We start from the raw sequence: 16,608 nt of genomic DNA on the forward strand, positions 1-16,608 counted from the left end.
TTAAAGATCTAAAGATCTCTGGGGGAGATCTTTGCTCTATAAGATCCTGTATAGTAACAACTGGATGAAAAGCTTTCAGTTAAGCTGAGAATGTGGTGTCCTGTTGAACCTCTGGCCAAGGAACTAGTTGCAAACCACAGTCACTTAACCTACCTTCACATACTGGCATCTTGGTCCAAAAAGTACGCTGTCCAACAATTACACACTGGCTAGAAGGTTGGCCTTGTAATCGATACCTGGAGACAAAGAGAGGTCATTCAGAACTATTTGGCAGAACAAAACCCTCTATTTAAAATCCAAATTCACTTAATTTGTGGGCACCAACTCCTTTTATTGGCATTATCTCTCACAACTTTAAGCTGTCCATTGACCGTCACAGAGAAGCCTTCTTCAGGTTTCACAGTTCACACCATGCACACATAAGTCAAATGAATTAGATCTCATAGGCCCTCTAGACACTCACCCTTCATTACAGGAAAAGTTCACAGTTGCACCAACCCGAAGACTTGTGGGCCTCTTTAACTGCCCATTGAGAAATGGTCTTGGAGGTTCACACTGTGCCTCTAAGAAAACAAGCCAAAGATGAGCAAAGTGTGGCAAGTAACATAATAGCCCAAATTCTTAACATTGATTGTAAATTTAGGGTACCTTTACACGTGGGAGCGACAGCACTCCAGTCTCCCAAAGACAAACAGAGAATGGTCTTTTCTCCAAGAAGCAAGTAACCAGGTTCACAGCTGTAGGTCACAGACAATCCTGGGGCAAAGGAATCAACACTCTCCCCTGTGTGATGCCCATTGGCGATTGTGGGAAGCGATGGACACTCCAGGGAGATATCTTTACACACACACATTAGGAAAAAGGTCATCAGATAGCTCCTTCACAGTTTGACTTAGTACATACATCCAAATAAATGATACATGGTCTATGCTAAGCAGTCATTAATTAATTAATTAAATTTGTTTTTTTTTTTGCAGTACGCGGGCCTCTCGCTGCTGCATCCTCTCCCGTTACGGAGCACAGGCTCCGAACGCGCAGGCTCAGCGGCCATGGCTCACGGACCCAACAGCTCCGTGGCATGTGGGATCCTCCCGGACCGGGGCACGAACCCTCATCCCCTGCATTGGCAGGCAGACTCCCAACCACTGCGCCACCAGGGAAGCCCCTTAATTAATTTTTTTTTCTCTCTCTTTTTTTTTTTTTTTTTTTTTTTTTTTTTTTGTGGTACGCGGGCCTCTCACTGTTGTGGCCTCTCCTGTTGCAGAGCACAGGCTCCGGACGCGCAGGCTCAGCGGCCATGGCTCGTGGGCCTAGCCGCTCCACGGCATGTGGGATCTTCCCAGACCGGGGCACGAACCCGTGTTCCCTGCATCAGTAGGCGGACTCTCAACGACTGCGCCACCAGGGAAGCCCCGTCATTAATTTTTGACTCAGTCTTTTAAAGATCAAACAGGTATGGTTTAATTACATCCATTTTATACCACAAATAGTACTTTAGTTTTTATTTTTAGTTACACTTTATGAATCACATTTGCAGCGTGAAAAACTTCAATTACCAAAAAAAAGTCCATTTTCACTCATACTCTCATTCTATCCTTAAGCCTATTTTCTGCTCCAAAAGTAGCATGTTGTTATTTATGGGGTTATCCTGCCAGGTACTAGTAATATAATGTTTTTGGATCCTATATGTGATATATCTATACACATATTTTGGGTGTGTATGTATACTCAATATATATTATTCTAGGCCCTGCTTTATTTGCTTAATAATCTATATCTTTCCATGTCAATACATATAGGCCTATCTAAATCTTTATAATCTTTAATCCTAGCTATGATCTTTAATTGTTTTGCATGGTCACCCCATTTGAGACTATCTTCAGATCTTCCCTCCCTCCAAGATTATATATCTGTTTACAGATAGATAGAACCATATTTTTCTAATAATAATTTTTTCAACTCTTTAATCAATTTAGAATTTATCAATATTGTTCTTTATTAAGAAAATAAATACCTTATTTGGATGATATAATTTTTGTCAAATATTGCTGGTTCCCATAATTACATAACTGAAATTCAGATTTAGAGTTCAGCAGCAACATAAACCACACCAAATAACAGGGAAAGGCAGAGCTTACAGTAGTTCTTATTTTCAAAGTTACTTGATTTGAAATATTATGGCTTAGAACATGAGTTTGAAAAATAGTGGATCACTCAGAAAGTATTTATAGAGGCGAAAGAGAACAGCACATCATTTCTGCCAGACTATACTAACAGCTTTTATAGATCAATTTTAAATCCACTCGTTGTGTTTTTGCTATTAGAGCTTACATTTCTTCTCATTTTAACAATAACCCAGATATGCAGTTGAAAACTGTAAAACCCAATTCCCTCAGTCCAAACAAACTCTGGCCCCCATCCTTGTGGGACTTATTCTATTCAATTATTAGGTGTGTTTAGTTAGATTTTCCCATTACACTTTAAAATTCTTTGCTCTACTGATGTTTGTTGAATGAACATTTATATCCCTCTACAACCAAGAAAAAGCCAGGAAACCGTAATTTTCACCCTTTCCATTGCTTCCTCCCTCCACCCTTACCATTCACATATCCACACTGTTCTTCCTTCAGAATGATACCAAACTTAATCTGCACAGAAATGCGAGGCTCCAAGCTCCTGAATCAGTTTTATTTTCATTCTACTCACCACTCTCACAGGTTGGTAGTGGTGTTGGTCCCCATGTTTTATTTGCTTGGCACCAAACAGTTTTGTTTCCTTTCATGGTGAAGTTGGTATTACAGGTAAATGTCACAGAATCACCATGTCTATATGGTGGTCTAGACATTTTATTTCTGTATCCACCTGGTACTATGGGCTCAGAGCAAATAGAATTTTTATTGTAATATTCACAGATAGGAGCAGCTTTATCCCAGATTCCATTCACATTGTCTTTAGTTATACAAAAAAGAATACTTTCTCCAATGAGGCGGAAGGCACTCAAACATCTGTACCTCACCACAGCGTTAACAGCTATGGGACTAGGATGATAACTCTTCTGCCCATTTTTGATAGGAGGAGGAGGGTCACAAAAAATCCCTGCAAAGTAGAAAAGAAAATATGTGGTCATACTGATCATGACAATAAGATTCAAATTTAGATAAAAGTCCAAATATAGGTCATGTCACTTTTTCAGAAATAGACTTAGAAATTTGTATAATTTATCTCTTACTCACAGTCCCTGCCTGTCCCCAAGTTCCTAAATTCTTACCTTTCTCTTGATCCTCAGCAAACAAAGCAATATAGGACTATAAGCCATCTTGACCAAACAAAAACAATGAAACAGAATTTATTGAATAGTTCTGTGTCCAATCAACTTTAATAATGAAACAAAAGGCAAACAGTACATGAAAATAATATGTTAAGACATACTAATCACATGTGGAGAGGCACATGGACTAATGAAATCTGGGCTCATTAGACCTGGTTTCAAATCCCCACAGTCATTCAATAGCTGTGTGACCTTAGGCAAGTCTCACCCTCTTTAAGCCTCAGTTTCCTAGTCGACTATAATTCAAGGTTGTAATGAGAATCCAGTGACATAAAAGTACCTGAAAGGGGCAAGTACAGTACTGGAACATACTAATTGTGCAGTGCCTGTTTCAAACACACAGCTGGTGCTATAAGTAGTGAGACCACATTCTGTCCCGTTACAAAAGATACTGCAGCCTCACTGCAAGTCATTTGTCATCCTTTGATGCTGGTCCCATTTGAAAGACCCACAGGAAGTGATCAGAGGTTTGGAATAGTGACCTCATATCTTTTATTTATTTGTCCTAATAGGCATGAAGAATATTAATTGTTTATAGCTACGTTGGTATATGCACACCTTTTCTGAGTGAGTCTTAGAATAAAGGAAAAATTGCCAACCTCCAAAACTTCAGGTTGATTTCCATTTAGCTCCGAGAATTGCTCATCAGATGAGGAAATGGCGTAAGAAGACACAGCCAAACCATTTCAGCACATCAGTGCTATTCATTTTCAGTAGGGGTAACTTTCGAGAGCCTTTATCCTTATACACATAGAATACTCAATACCATATGTAGTCAACTGAGTAAATTTAGTTTTGGTCTGCATTCTAGAACATACAGAAGAGTGGCATATATATGTTCATATTGATAAGATTTTATAATTGATAAATGCATGAGAATACACTAAAAATCAAGAGGCACGATCCATACTTGATTATTTTTGCTTTCTACTCACGTTCACAGACAGGAAACTTATTATTCCAGAGTACTCTCATTCCTTCTGAGACACACTGACTAGAAGATTGGCCATTTAACCGGTACCTTAAACAATAAGGGGCAGCAAATCATCACCAGAACAAACCAATTCTCGGTTGCATGGAATTCATCACTTCTCTCAAGTATATGGTATTAATGACCTCTATTTTTGTAAGCATTTCTGGCTTAAGGAAAATGTCTAAGATTGTGAATCAGCTAAGCTATGTGAGGACTTCAGACCAGCTAAAAACACAGAGAAAACAGTCCTAATGATCTGTTCTGTTCTTGAATTCTCTCTTTCCTCTTTGGCATCCAAATGTCAAGATTTTCTTGTCCATTAGAAGGGAATAACCTCAGTTTCTAGCAAAGAAAACATCAAAGACTTTGTTCCCTAATCTCACTTCAAAGAGCCCCTCTTACTGAACCCCCAACATCTATTCAGACTCCATAATAGAAGCCTTAACTTCAGAGCCCAAACTTTGCTTTTGCAAGTGATGAAAGGACAATTCTCAGCTTTGGCTGGCCATGCACAATATACACATTTGGAGAAAATCAATAGAATTTGCTTAATAACAGAGTTCTTAATCATAAAGGGTAAAGAAAAGGAGAGAAAAAAATTTTAACTACCTTTAAAGATCACACTTTGCAATGCTTAGCTATGGATCATAGGCCCCAAGTCAGGCCCCATCACCTTGCACTCACCCCTTATCACAAACAAATGCAACCTCTGCCCCAAGCTGGAGATTAGGAGGAGCTACCACATGACCGTTGAGAAGTTGGTGTGGAATGGCATCACATGATTTCGCTAGGAAAAAAGAGACAAGGCTGGCACATGAAGAGTCAGGAAACAGCTAAGTTTCCTTGAGATGGAATAGACCTTTAGGCACCTTCACAGTTGGGGGCTGGATGGCTCCAGGTTCCCAAGGAGGTACACTGCATAGGGTTAGTTCCAATGAGAGTATAGCCAGGCTCACAGTTGTAGGACACTTCCTGTCCAACTGCAAAGAATTCCTCATCCAATTTGTTATAATTACCGTGGTAGATATGTGGAGGTGGTAGACACCCTGAGAAAAGAACAGGACCAGAGTCCTTTTATTTCTGAAATAAGAACTTTCTTCTCTACAACCTAAGCCAACTTGAGGTTGGCAGGAGTCAGATGAAGGTGGTCATGTCAATTCTCCAAAGTATAAGGCAGACACTATTTTGAGTGAGGTGCAGTGGGGCTAACATGTGTTACATATTTTAGACATGATCAACCTTGCATCTATCTCCCTTCTGTACCTTGATCTATGCCAGGAAACATTCCCATTCATCATTTTCCCATTTCATTTAAATGGATATACTCTCACTAATGTTGTAGCCAAGGGAATCAAACTATTATAATGCATTTTTACCACCAAAAATCTCCTCTTTCTTCCTGCTTCCCAAACCACTGATGAAGTTTCTGAGCCTTATGGGAGGGGCTCCCAATGTTGCCAGATTATTAGTAAGTCAGGCACTTCTCAATAAGAGTAGGGGAGAAAGGGGGAATGGGGGGAAGTGACTTGATCTTAACTCTAGCCTTATTCCATAAAGGCTACATTTTTCAATAGGAGAATGTATGATACCTATAGTAATTTGAATCAAATTCTGATCAGCCTATTTCCCCCATTGGCCTGGCCAATAGGATTGAGAGTTTATTTTATCCTCATTTGAATAAAATCTAATCACATATGATTTTTTAACATCTTTATTGGAATATAATTGCTTTACAATGGTGTGTTAGTTTCTGCTTTATAACAAAGTGAATCAGTTATACATATACATATGTGCCCATATCTCTTCCCTCTTGCATCTCCCTCCCTCCCACCCTCCCTATCCCACCCCTCTAGGTGGTCACAAAGCACCTAGCTGATCTCCCTGTGCTATGCAGCTGCCTCCCACTAGCTCTCTATTTTACGTTTGGTAGAGTATGTTTGTCCATGCCACTCTCTCACTTTGTCACAGCTTACCCTTCCCCCTCCTCGTATCCTCAAGTCCATTCTCTAGTAGGTCTGTGTCTTTATTCCCGTCTTGTCCCTAGGTTCTTCATGACCATTTTTTTTTTAGATTCCATATATATGTGTTAGCATATGGTATTTGTTTTTCTCTTTCTGACTTACTTCACTCTGTATGATGGACTCTAGGTCCATCCACCTCACTACAAATAACTCAATTTTGCTTCTTTTTATGGCTGAGTAATATTCCATTGTATATATGTGCCACATCTTCTTTATCCATTCATCTGTAATGGACACTTAGGTTGCTTCCATGTCCTGGCTATTGTAAATAGTGCAGCAATGAACATTTTGGTACATGACTCTTTTTGAATTATGGTTTTCTCAGGGCATATGCCCAGTAGTGGGATTCCTGGGTCATATGGTAGTTCTATTTGTAGTTTTTTCAGCAACCTCCATACTGTTCTCCATAGTGGCTGTATCAATTTACATTCCCACCAACAGTGCAAGAGGGTTCCCTTTTCTGCACACCCTCTCCATCATTTATTGTTTGTACATTTTTTGATGATGGCCATTCTGACTGGTGTGAGATGATATCTCATTGTAGTTTTGACTTGCATTTCTCTAGTGATTAATGATGTTGAGCATTCTTTCATGTGTTTGTTGGCAATCTCATGTGTTGGCAATCACATATGATTTTAATCATATTAAAATCTCTGATCATTCGCTCTGGTACTACCTGCTTTTTTTTTTTGAGTGCCTTCTAATTTCCCTTAGAAATTCATATGTTTCCCTTAGAAATGCATTTCCCTTAGAAATGCATATCTAGCACTGTCCCAGAATATAGTAAATTTCCCAACTCTTCAACATTTAGATACTACTTTCAAAGTTTACTTTTAAATTCTTTAACCAGGATACCCAACTATATACACTGTCTTTATCCTCCTCTTCTCATAGGTACCATATATCTATTCTTCCCAAAGTCTCAATTTATTTCTAGATCCACAAAGTTTCAGCCCAACTCACCCTTGAAGCACCTTGGCAGTGGAGGGTTCCATTTGCTGTTTGGTTGGCACCATACTGTGTTGCTGCCTTTCATGGTAAAGCCAGGCTTACACTTAAACATCACAGAATCATTTAAGGAAAATGAGCGTCTAAATCCAGATTCCATAATTCCATTTTCAACTTCTGGAATTGGGCATTTGACTACAGGAATACACCGAGGGGGAGGGCTGCTCCAGATGCCAACTCGATTGTCTTTGCTGGTGCAGTATATTGACTTCTCACCCACGAGGTCAAACAGCTTTTTCCCATTCTGTCCAACATGGCACTTATAAGTAACCACCATTCCATAGTAAAAGTCCTCTCTACTGCTGCTGTAAAAGTCTCCATTGGAGATGGCTGGGGGTGACTCACAAGGAATAGCTTGGGGAGGATGGGGTACATAGGAAAAGAGAGAAGGCATTTAAATGTTATACCTTCTGGGAATTTTGTCTTAACTCTTGCAAACCAAACTTCCACTTAGCCTACAATTAAACCCTATTATTGAAATTCTATATCCTCATCTCAAAGATGGTTCTAAATGGGAAGTAGCAAGGTAGGAAGATACACGGAACTGGCCTGATAAAAACCCACAAAAATATGATCTGGTCACCAGTCCTGACCCCCAGAGTACAGATAAACTGTTAAAAGAGGCCCCTAGGGTGGTGTACATTTTGCATGGATTAAAGTTGGCAGTGTGTAATCTTGTGGCATATTTTAGATTTGAGCACTTATTCACTATGAGATAATGTACCATCAAAGGACAGTAAGCAAAGGAATGTGTAATGGGATTGGGGGCATAGAAGAAGATAAACCACAGATCTGTGTCCAGAACTACTCAAGCCAAGTGTAACCCACCTGGGTACTTATTTTGATGTGTAGATGCCCACTTTCCCTTTGGAGGGGGACAAGAGGAATTACCTACGTGCAATAAAGGGAAAATTCTACTCACATTCACAAAAAGGCATTTCCTTATCCCAGGTTACAATATTGTCTGAGATAATACATGTGGCAGAGGAGTCACCAATGAGTCGATATCTAAAGACAAAGAGATGAGTGATCATCTCCCAGCTAGACATTTTAGGAAAGCTTAGTTCTTTTTCCACTGAAAGAATGGCAAAGAATAGAATATCATATATGACAAATAATGGTGACAGATTAAGGACTCATACAAAAGATTCAACAATCTAAAGACAAATGAAACTTGACCTCCTGGTCAGTAACACTGAAGATTTAAAATTGGAAGAAGAATAGCCCAAACCTTTTTCTCTTCTAGGGATCCTCTCTAGTAGGTAATCCTGAAGAGTTGCCTCTGGAGCAGATCAGAGAGGTGATTCTCTTTTTACTTATCTATGGTTAAGGGTGGGTGGCAATTACTCAACTCTCTTTTGGAAGATGGGTGATTTCTGGTTGAAACTAGTGTTCTAATACCCATGTACTCTGGAAATGTCTCCTGGTGACTCACCCTTTATCACAAGAATATGTAATTGTTGACCCAAACACGATACCCCTGGGTGCAAGGACAGAGCCATGGAGGAGTTCTCTAGGACTCACACATGATTTACCTACAAGGGAGAACAAGACAAAACAGGATTTGGGACTGGGATTTGGGGGATGTTTTGTGTTTTACATTAAATTCCAACCTGACTGGACTTGCTGAGTAATCTACTTAAGTTTATTCAAAGAAATTTGGGGCATTTACAAAACGTCTGCCTTCCAAAGGATCAGTCAACTCCATAACACTATTTGTTTAATGCATGTAGTCTATGTTTCTGAGCATGGATGCAAACATTATTTGTAGTCAGCCATAATTTATAACCTCTGTTTCCCCTTTTTATATTCTGTCAGTTGATGGCAACATCTACCAAGTCTTATGGCTTAAAAAAACAAACAAACAAACAAACAAACCCCTCACAGTCATCATTTCCTATCTGTAACTCATTTTCTCTACCCCCTGCCCTTAATTCAATAGACCACCAAGTTTTCATGACTGGTTTCCAGAAATCTCTCTCCAAACCAACTATTTTGCCACCACTATAATCCTCATTGGATCATCGAGTAATAAAATTTACCTTTCTAATTCTGGTCGCCGTTGGTCCAGTGCATCTTCTATGCTGCTGCACACATTATCTTTCAGAAGTACAAATGTGGTCATGCCACTCCCTACTTTCAAAAACTTACAATGACTTACCATTGTTTATTGGAAAAGAATGCATGGCCCACCACACTTAAACTCCAATCCACTTAATCAACTACTATTCCTCACCATGCATCTTATATTCTAACCACTCTGAATTTTTCTATTTTCCAGAGACCTCATGTTCTTCCATACCTATATGTGTTGGCATATGCTGTTTCCTCTGTCTGTAATACCTAGATTTCTCTGTCCTCCTAGATAGCACTTATTATTTACTTCTCTATGATATCATAAAATTTTATCTCTATAAATAAAAGAAATTACACCATAGTACAGTATTTGTTTAAAAACCAGTCTTTACAAATAACATAGGACTTCCTCAATGACAGAGACTAGTAGATTAATTTTTATATCTCTTCCAAGCCCCACCATCTAGCCTAATGCTTCATACCCAGTGGTTACTCAAAAATATTTCTTGAATTGAGTTGGGTGAAAACTAATATAAGGTGAAACTAATATTCCTTGTATACTAACTTCTAAGATCACTGTAACACAGTACAGAGACCATAGAACAAGGTCATGAAGATTATAGGATAAATAGGGTTGGCCAGCTGCGTGACTTAACTCCAATACCTGATACTGAATACCCTTAGGAGTAAAAGAAAAACATGGAGAACGTAGGAGCCCCTTTCATTTGAGATTACTTACTAACTTTCTCATCTTTTATCTTGAAAATAATAGGTTAGCCCATAGAGACATGCTATAGACCCAAAGATTCTTCTATTACTGATTACTCACGTTTACAGATTGGCTGAGCATCTGACCACTTGGAGGTCTCTAGGCAGGTGATAAAGAATGACCTCTTGACATACCCAGGAAGGCATTCATATTCCCAAGTTGTCCCAACAGCAAACTCAGACTGATCACTCTGAATTTTAGGCTTAGCAAAAGGATACCTTGGCAGGAACTTACACTGACCTAGAGACAAAGACCACAGGAATATCAAAACTAAGAGAGGCTAAAATCTCTATTCAGCTTGTTTTGTCACCAGTTACAATGACAACATTGATCTTTAGACAGTAAACCCAAGATGTCAATATTTTCTGGGTCAAAGAAGATATATCTTGCAGTATGAATGCATATTGAATGCAAGAGAAATAAGCTTGGGAGTTTAAAGAATTTTTAGGATTGACTTCAGAAGAAGAGCTGGAGAAAATCATTTTTGAATAAAATTCCATAAAGACCCTGGAGTTGTTCTATCTTCTTACAACTTCATAAATAAAAACTAAAACCCTATAAGTAGAAACTTTTCTGGAATAGCACAGGAAACAAGTATATCAAATATATCAGACCTTGAAAGCTCATCACATGTATGATCCTCTAAAATTACTTTAATGAATTAACATTACTATCTTAGTCATTAAACCTTTAGATCCTAGCAAGAAGAAAATAGCATTGTTTTTTATTCTTCATTATTTTATTCCATTAACCTAGTAGAGTAATATACCCCCGAAAGAGTTAATACTTCCTGATGGGTACCAGATAAAAGGAGCCAGTTTTTTCAAGACACTTCTCTGTGACTTAAAATAATTATGATGATGATGATGAAGATGAAACAAATCTTAGTCTAGGAGATGAGTAAGAAACTGTAACACCCAGATACTTGAGGATGTACCTGGAAAAGAATTTTTCTAGGTATGAAAGAGAGTTCAAGTTTCAACTCCAGAATGGTGGTATATTTGAATATCAAATTTATAAATCTCCTTTTTCAAACAAATCTGAAACTGATACAGGTGCAAGTCAAAGAACAAACATGGACTAACTGACACAAAGGCAAACACAGAACTCCCAAAGTTCTGGCCAGACCCAACCTTTTTGTAGCCCAACACTTCTGTTGGAGAAGTCATATGGACAGGATCTAAGAATAGCCATTACTGTTGGGACCCAGATCCCACTGTAGGTCTCCTATTTCTTTCCTTAACTCCTTTGGTTTCCTCCATTAACACCTACAAATGTTTTCAAATGCATACTTTCACAAAACAGAAAGACTCTATAGGGAAAACCAGGGTTTGACCTCAATAAAAACCAACTTCACGACCCTGCCGTTATTTGTACTAATTCACCCTAATCAAATGATTTAACCTGTAATTATCCAATGTGAATAAGAACAATCCTAAATAATTTTCCACAATCTGAAAACCAATTTGAGTTTACAAGATTTAATCAATAGTGATGACATGGACTGAGAAGTAACCAAGATCTTGAAGCAAAAAAAGTAGAAGGTGAAAGGAGATAAGAATCATACTTTCCGGATGAGAAACAATGGGAAATTTTTATCTTCAATGAGACTTAGGGACACCTCTCTCTCGGGGGACACCAGCTCTTATTAGTTATGATATTGCCAAAATCCCAGGTCACAGGACAGAATTTCCATGTGACCATGCAATTTCCATGCAATCATGTTCTCTTCCATATCAGAAGAGGGAAAGTTAGCCTATGAACATTAATTTTCTTAAGCGTCATTGGACCCTCTTCACATCTTTTTAAAATCAGGGTAAACATCAGTGTAGATCATGACTGGATCTATAATAGAATATAGTGACAAAACATTGACATACACATTCCTTGAACCATTTGAAATGAATGAAGAACAAATATACAAGATGATCAAAATAACCCTGAAATTTAGGTCAGATAGCAGGTAGGAGGAAAAATTTTTATTGATAATGAGAATTATTATGATCAAATAACATAACACTGGGTTTCCTGGCTATCTGATCATTTTTGAATGATGGGTGTGCATATGAACCAAGATACTGTCTTAAGCACAGAATACGCATCAGTGAACATTAGACACAAGGCTCTCACATTCATGGAATTTATCTTCCAATAGAGGGAGAGAGACCATAAATAAATACCAATAAATAAATAGATGGTACGTAAAGGAAATAAACAGGGTGATGTATCAAAATGTAATGTACTGGAAAAAGGAGGGGACAGGATGGCATATGACTTCAGTTATGATGGTTAAAGAAGGCTTATGAAGAGGAGACATTTGAGTTATGACTGAAGGAAAAGAAGGTACCAGACAGGTAAAGTGCTGGGTAAAAGCATTTTAGGCAGAAGCCTAACAGCAGGGATGGATTTACTATGCTTTAGGGATAAACAAAAGGCAAGTGTGGCTGCAACTTAGTGATCAGAGTGAAATGGAATTGAGTTAAAAACCCCAGAAGGTAGGATTGCACAGGGTTTCTTAGTCCACAGGAGGATGTCCCCATGTTGTTCTGGGTAGGAGTCACTGGAGAGTTCAAGCAAGAGAGTCACATGGCCTGATTTAACTTAAAAAAAAAAAGAGTCTGGCAACTGGATGGAGAATGGACTGGACTTTTACTTTCAGAAGTAGGGAGTGCAGTCTGGAAGCTATTATAGTAGCTTAGAGCAAAAAAATGAAGCTTGAGCACAAGGAGACAGTGAGAAATGGGTGACTCTGTTGTACTTAAATGTGGGGCTAAGGGAATGGGAGGATTCAGTAATGGCTTCTAGGCTTTTGACTTGAGCAACTCGGTTGATGGTAATACCATGTACTGAGATCCATCAGGCAATAAAGACAGATAAAGGCCTTGATCTCATGGGACTTGTATGCCAGTGAGGGAACAAACAAGTAAATAAATAAGAAGGTTTTATATGATGATAGGTGCTCTGTGGAGAATAAAACACGGTTATGTGATAGAGAGTGACCTGGGGTATAGACTACTTCAGGTAAGAGTCACAGAAAAGTGTCAATGGAGCTGAGATCTGAATGTTGAGGAGACAGGCAAGGGATGACCCATAGAAGAGCATTTTAAGAGAGGAACACCTAGTGCGTAGCTAAACAAACATGACTCCGCTTAAGGAATAGAAAGAAGGCCAGTGTGGCTGGAGAAGAGTCAGTGAGGGAGGAGTACAGAGAACTTCAGAGAAGCAGAGGCCTGGAGTTGAGGTTAAGGAGCATGGATTTTGTCCTAATGTGATGGGTAGCCCTTCACAGGTTTTAACCAGAGGAGAGAAAAAGATCTGATCTCAGATGGAGGTAGATGATTGGAAAATTAGGGAATTCCTACTTGATGATTTTATTTTCTTAGTGTTTGTTAAGGTGAGGCAGTCAGTCAAGGCAAGAGTGAAATTTAAGGGTGCAGGAAATTTGAATTGGTTTATGCAAATAGATAAAAGGAGAAAAATGAAAACACTCTGAGAAGGAAATTTGCTCTTTAAGACACTTGCTTCAGAATTTTCCAGAGTGCTTGTTAAATCTCAGCTTCCTGGGCCACCCTCACCCCAAACATATGAATCTCTGGAAGGTGAGATGGAACCCAGAAATGTGTATTTTAAAAAGGCACCACGATTCCTCAAAAAATTAACAACAGAACTACCATATGATCCAGCAATTCCACTTCTGGGAATATATACAAAGGAAATGAAAACACTAACTTGAAAAGATAACTACACCCCCATGTTCATAGTGGCATTATTTACAAATGGAAACATAGCCAACTCATGGAAACAGCCTAGGTGCCCATCAATAGATGAATGGATAAAGAAGTTGTGGATGACTATATACAATGGAATATTATTCAACCATTAAGAAAACAAGGGAATCCTACCACTTGCAACAACATGGATGGACCTTGAAGGCATTATACTAAGTGAAATAAGTCACACAGAGACATACAAATAATGTATGATCTCACTTTTATGTGGAATCTAAAAACAAAAAGACAAAATTTGGAAAAAAGATCAGATTTGTGGTTATTGGAGGCAGGGAGTGGGAGGAGAGAGAATTGGAGGAAGGTGGTCAAAAGGTTCAAACTTCCAGTTATAAGAAAAATAAATACTAGTGATGCAATGTCCAACACGATGACTATAGTTAACATGGTTTTATGATACGTAGGAAAATTGTTAAGGCTTCTCATCACAAGGAGAAAATTTTCCTTTTCTTGTTATTGTATATATATATTAGATGACGGATGTTAACTAAACTTACTATGGTAATCATTCCACAATATATGTAAATCAAACCATCATGCAAAAGTCAGGAGGGAGAGTGGGTATAGCATGAACAAAGGACCTTGGGGTGTCAGTCAGGCAAGAAGATGAGCAGTGCATTTGTGATAGGAAGCAGTGGGGAATCAGGAGGGGCATGCTTAGGTGAGAGCCAATTACCAAAGGCTTGAAAGGCTGAAGACAGATTTTTTTTTTTTTTAATTCCACAGGCAGTAGGAAGCCCTTTTAGATTTTTGGGCAAGGGAGTGGAATAATGAAAAAAAATGATTTTAAATTTTAGTTTTCACCATTGGAAAAGTTAAAGACGGGTATCAGAATAACCTGTAAGAGAGGAGGTTGTTACAAAGGTAATCATAATGAATATGATTAGAATATTGGTGTAAGAAGAAGACAAACAACAGAAGCACATTAGCTGTGACAGTCGACAGAAAGGTAGACCTGATCTTTCGTGCGTTTGGAGTTAAATGACCGAAAGGATGGTCCTGCTCTGGTACTGGAAGGGGATGCTCTGGCATCCTTGTAGGGTACAATGAATTGACAGGGCTGGAAAAGAAGTTGATTTTCAATTGATAATATCCTCTCTGAAATTTAAAAAAAGGAATGGAATGCTGGCAAGAAATCAGGTCGGGAACTGTGACACACGGAGGTGTTAGAGAATGCTGTGAAAGTGGGTTTGTTCAAAGAGTTAATATGTAGGAGAGAGAGAGATGAAGATAATGGTTTGGGGAAATGTTCAGTTAAGGGTCAGGAAAAAGTTGAATGTCAGGAAGCAGACAAAGTGAACTGTGATAGAACAAACGTATGCACTATCCCTTAACAAGCTGGGAGTGGTCAAGCTTAAATGCTGACTCCATCAAAACAGGTCCAGACAGTCGTCTTATTACTGGCATCTAGTAGTAACATCCAACATTTAACTTTCATTTGCCTAATTTCATCTGATATTCAGGGCAGCCGAGTAGGGTAGGGCTGCTTATCTCTAGTTTCATTTTACCGATGAAGAAACTGAGGCTAGGGAGCGAAATGACTTGCCAAAAGTCACGCAGGTATTGAGGTCTGTATACAGTAAACTTCTTAATAAACTGGGAATCCAATGTACTCTGAAAATTATTTAAAAGTTATACCTATCTTATCACCTAGAGACTCCAATCTTAAAAAATTACAATACTTCTTTAAAATTAAGCCAATCTGGAGGAAGAAAATTATAATAAACGTTTAATGACACCTTCTGGAGCCCTTACCATTACAGAAGGTAAATAACACAAAGAACTGCAGTTTTTATTCACGTCTCAACTTTTCTAAATAACTCCAGATGTTTATCTTTTAGAACCACGCCTGGGGATCAGACATTATTCTTATTCTGGGAAGGCAGCAGGAGGCTGTACTGCTTTTACCAGGCAGGAGGGAGTTCAGTGTGCGCAGAAACTCCCGCGCCTAGCGGAGCATGCAACCGAGTCGCATGCACTCAGCACGAGTAGGTTTCGGATATGTGTCCGGGCTTTAGAGCTCGAAGACCTCCAGACCGAGAGCGCTGAGCACCTGCTGAGTCCCGGGGGCGGGGAGCCCGGAGAGCACAGAGCGGGCACGCCAAGCCACAAGCCACACTGGGCAGATCACATAGTGCGTCTCTAACGCAGCCTCCAATTCTGGTGGTCCCAGCCCAGGAGGAGCGAGCGAGGACATTCAGGACCAAGAGATCTCGGGGTCCCCCAAAGCGAGCGAGGCATGCAAGACTGCCCCGCCTTCTAACTTTTGACTGTCTCCTTTGCATCGCGGCACAGAGGCCGTCCCGGCCCCAGACGCGTCCCTACCTCCGTGCTCCCATTCCCAGCTCACCGAGGACTCCTGGCACGGCGAGAGCCAAGAAAACCCAGAGCGGACCCGCGGCGCCCATGCCAAGGCTGCAGCCCCAGCGGCTGGATGCGTCTGAGACCCGCGAGCCTCTGGCAGCTCCGGGATGACAGGGCTGGAGAAGGGGGCAGATGCAAGCAGGGGAAGGTGGGCCCTTAAGTAGTGTCTGGCACCACGTGCTAGCTTGAGCGCACACCTGCTGGCTGCTGGGGGCGGGACCACGCGGTGAGGGCTGCAGAGGGGGCGAGGGGTTGGCCGGGGGGCGGGCGGGCGGAAGAACTCT

At 39.8% G+C, this 16,608-nt stretch overlaps 1 protein-coding gene across 1 annotated transcript in view; it reads right to left on the reverse strand.

Moving 5' to 3' along the window:
* Window positions 1-16,393, reverse strand: part of CR2 (complement C3d receptor 2) — a 35,162-nt gene extending 18,769 nt beyond the window's left edge. Inside the window, exons 1-5 of the mRNA XM_082616010.1 lie at window positions 16,311-16,393; window positions 2,707-3,096; window positions 649-837; window positions 464-563; window positions 154-236 (exon numbers count right to left, since the gene is read on the reverse strand). Of these exons, the coding sequence (XP_082472136.1) occupies window positions 154-236; window positions 464-563; window positions 649-837; window positions 2,707-3,096; window positions 16,311-16,368 (820 nt within the window). The 5' untranslated portion in view covers window positions 16,369-16,393. The remainder of the gene's footprint in view (window positions 1-153; window positions 237-463; window positions 564-648; window positions 838-2,706; window positions 3,097-16,310) is intronic.
* Between the last annotated feature and the right edge of the window lie 215 nt (window positions 16,394-16,608).

Source organism: Mesoplodon mirus (genome assembly GCF_964341445.2).
Source record: "Mesoplodon mirus genome assembly, chromosome: 3".
In the NCBI taxonomy this organism is placed as follows: domain Eukaryota; kingdom Metazoa; phylum Chordata; class Mammalia; order Artiodactyla; family Ziphiidae; genus Mesoplodon; species Mesoplodon mirus.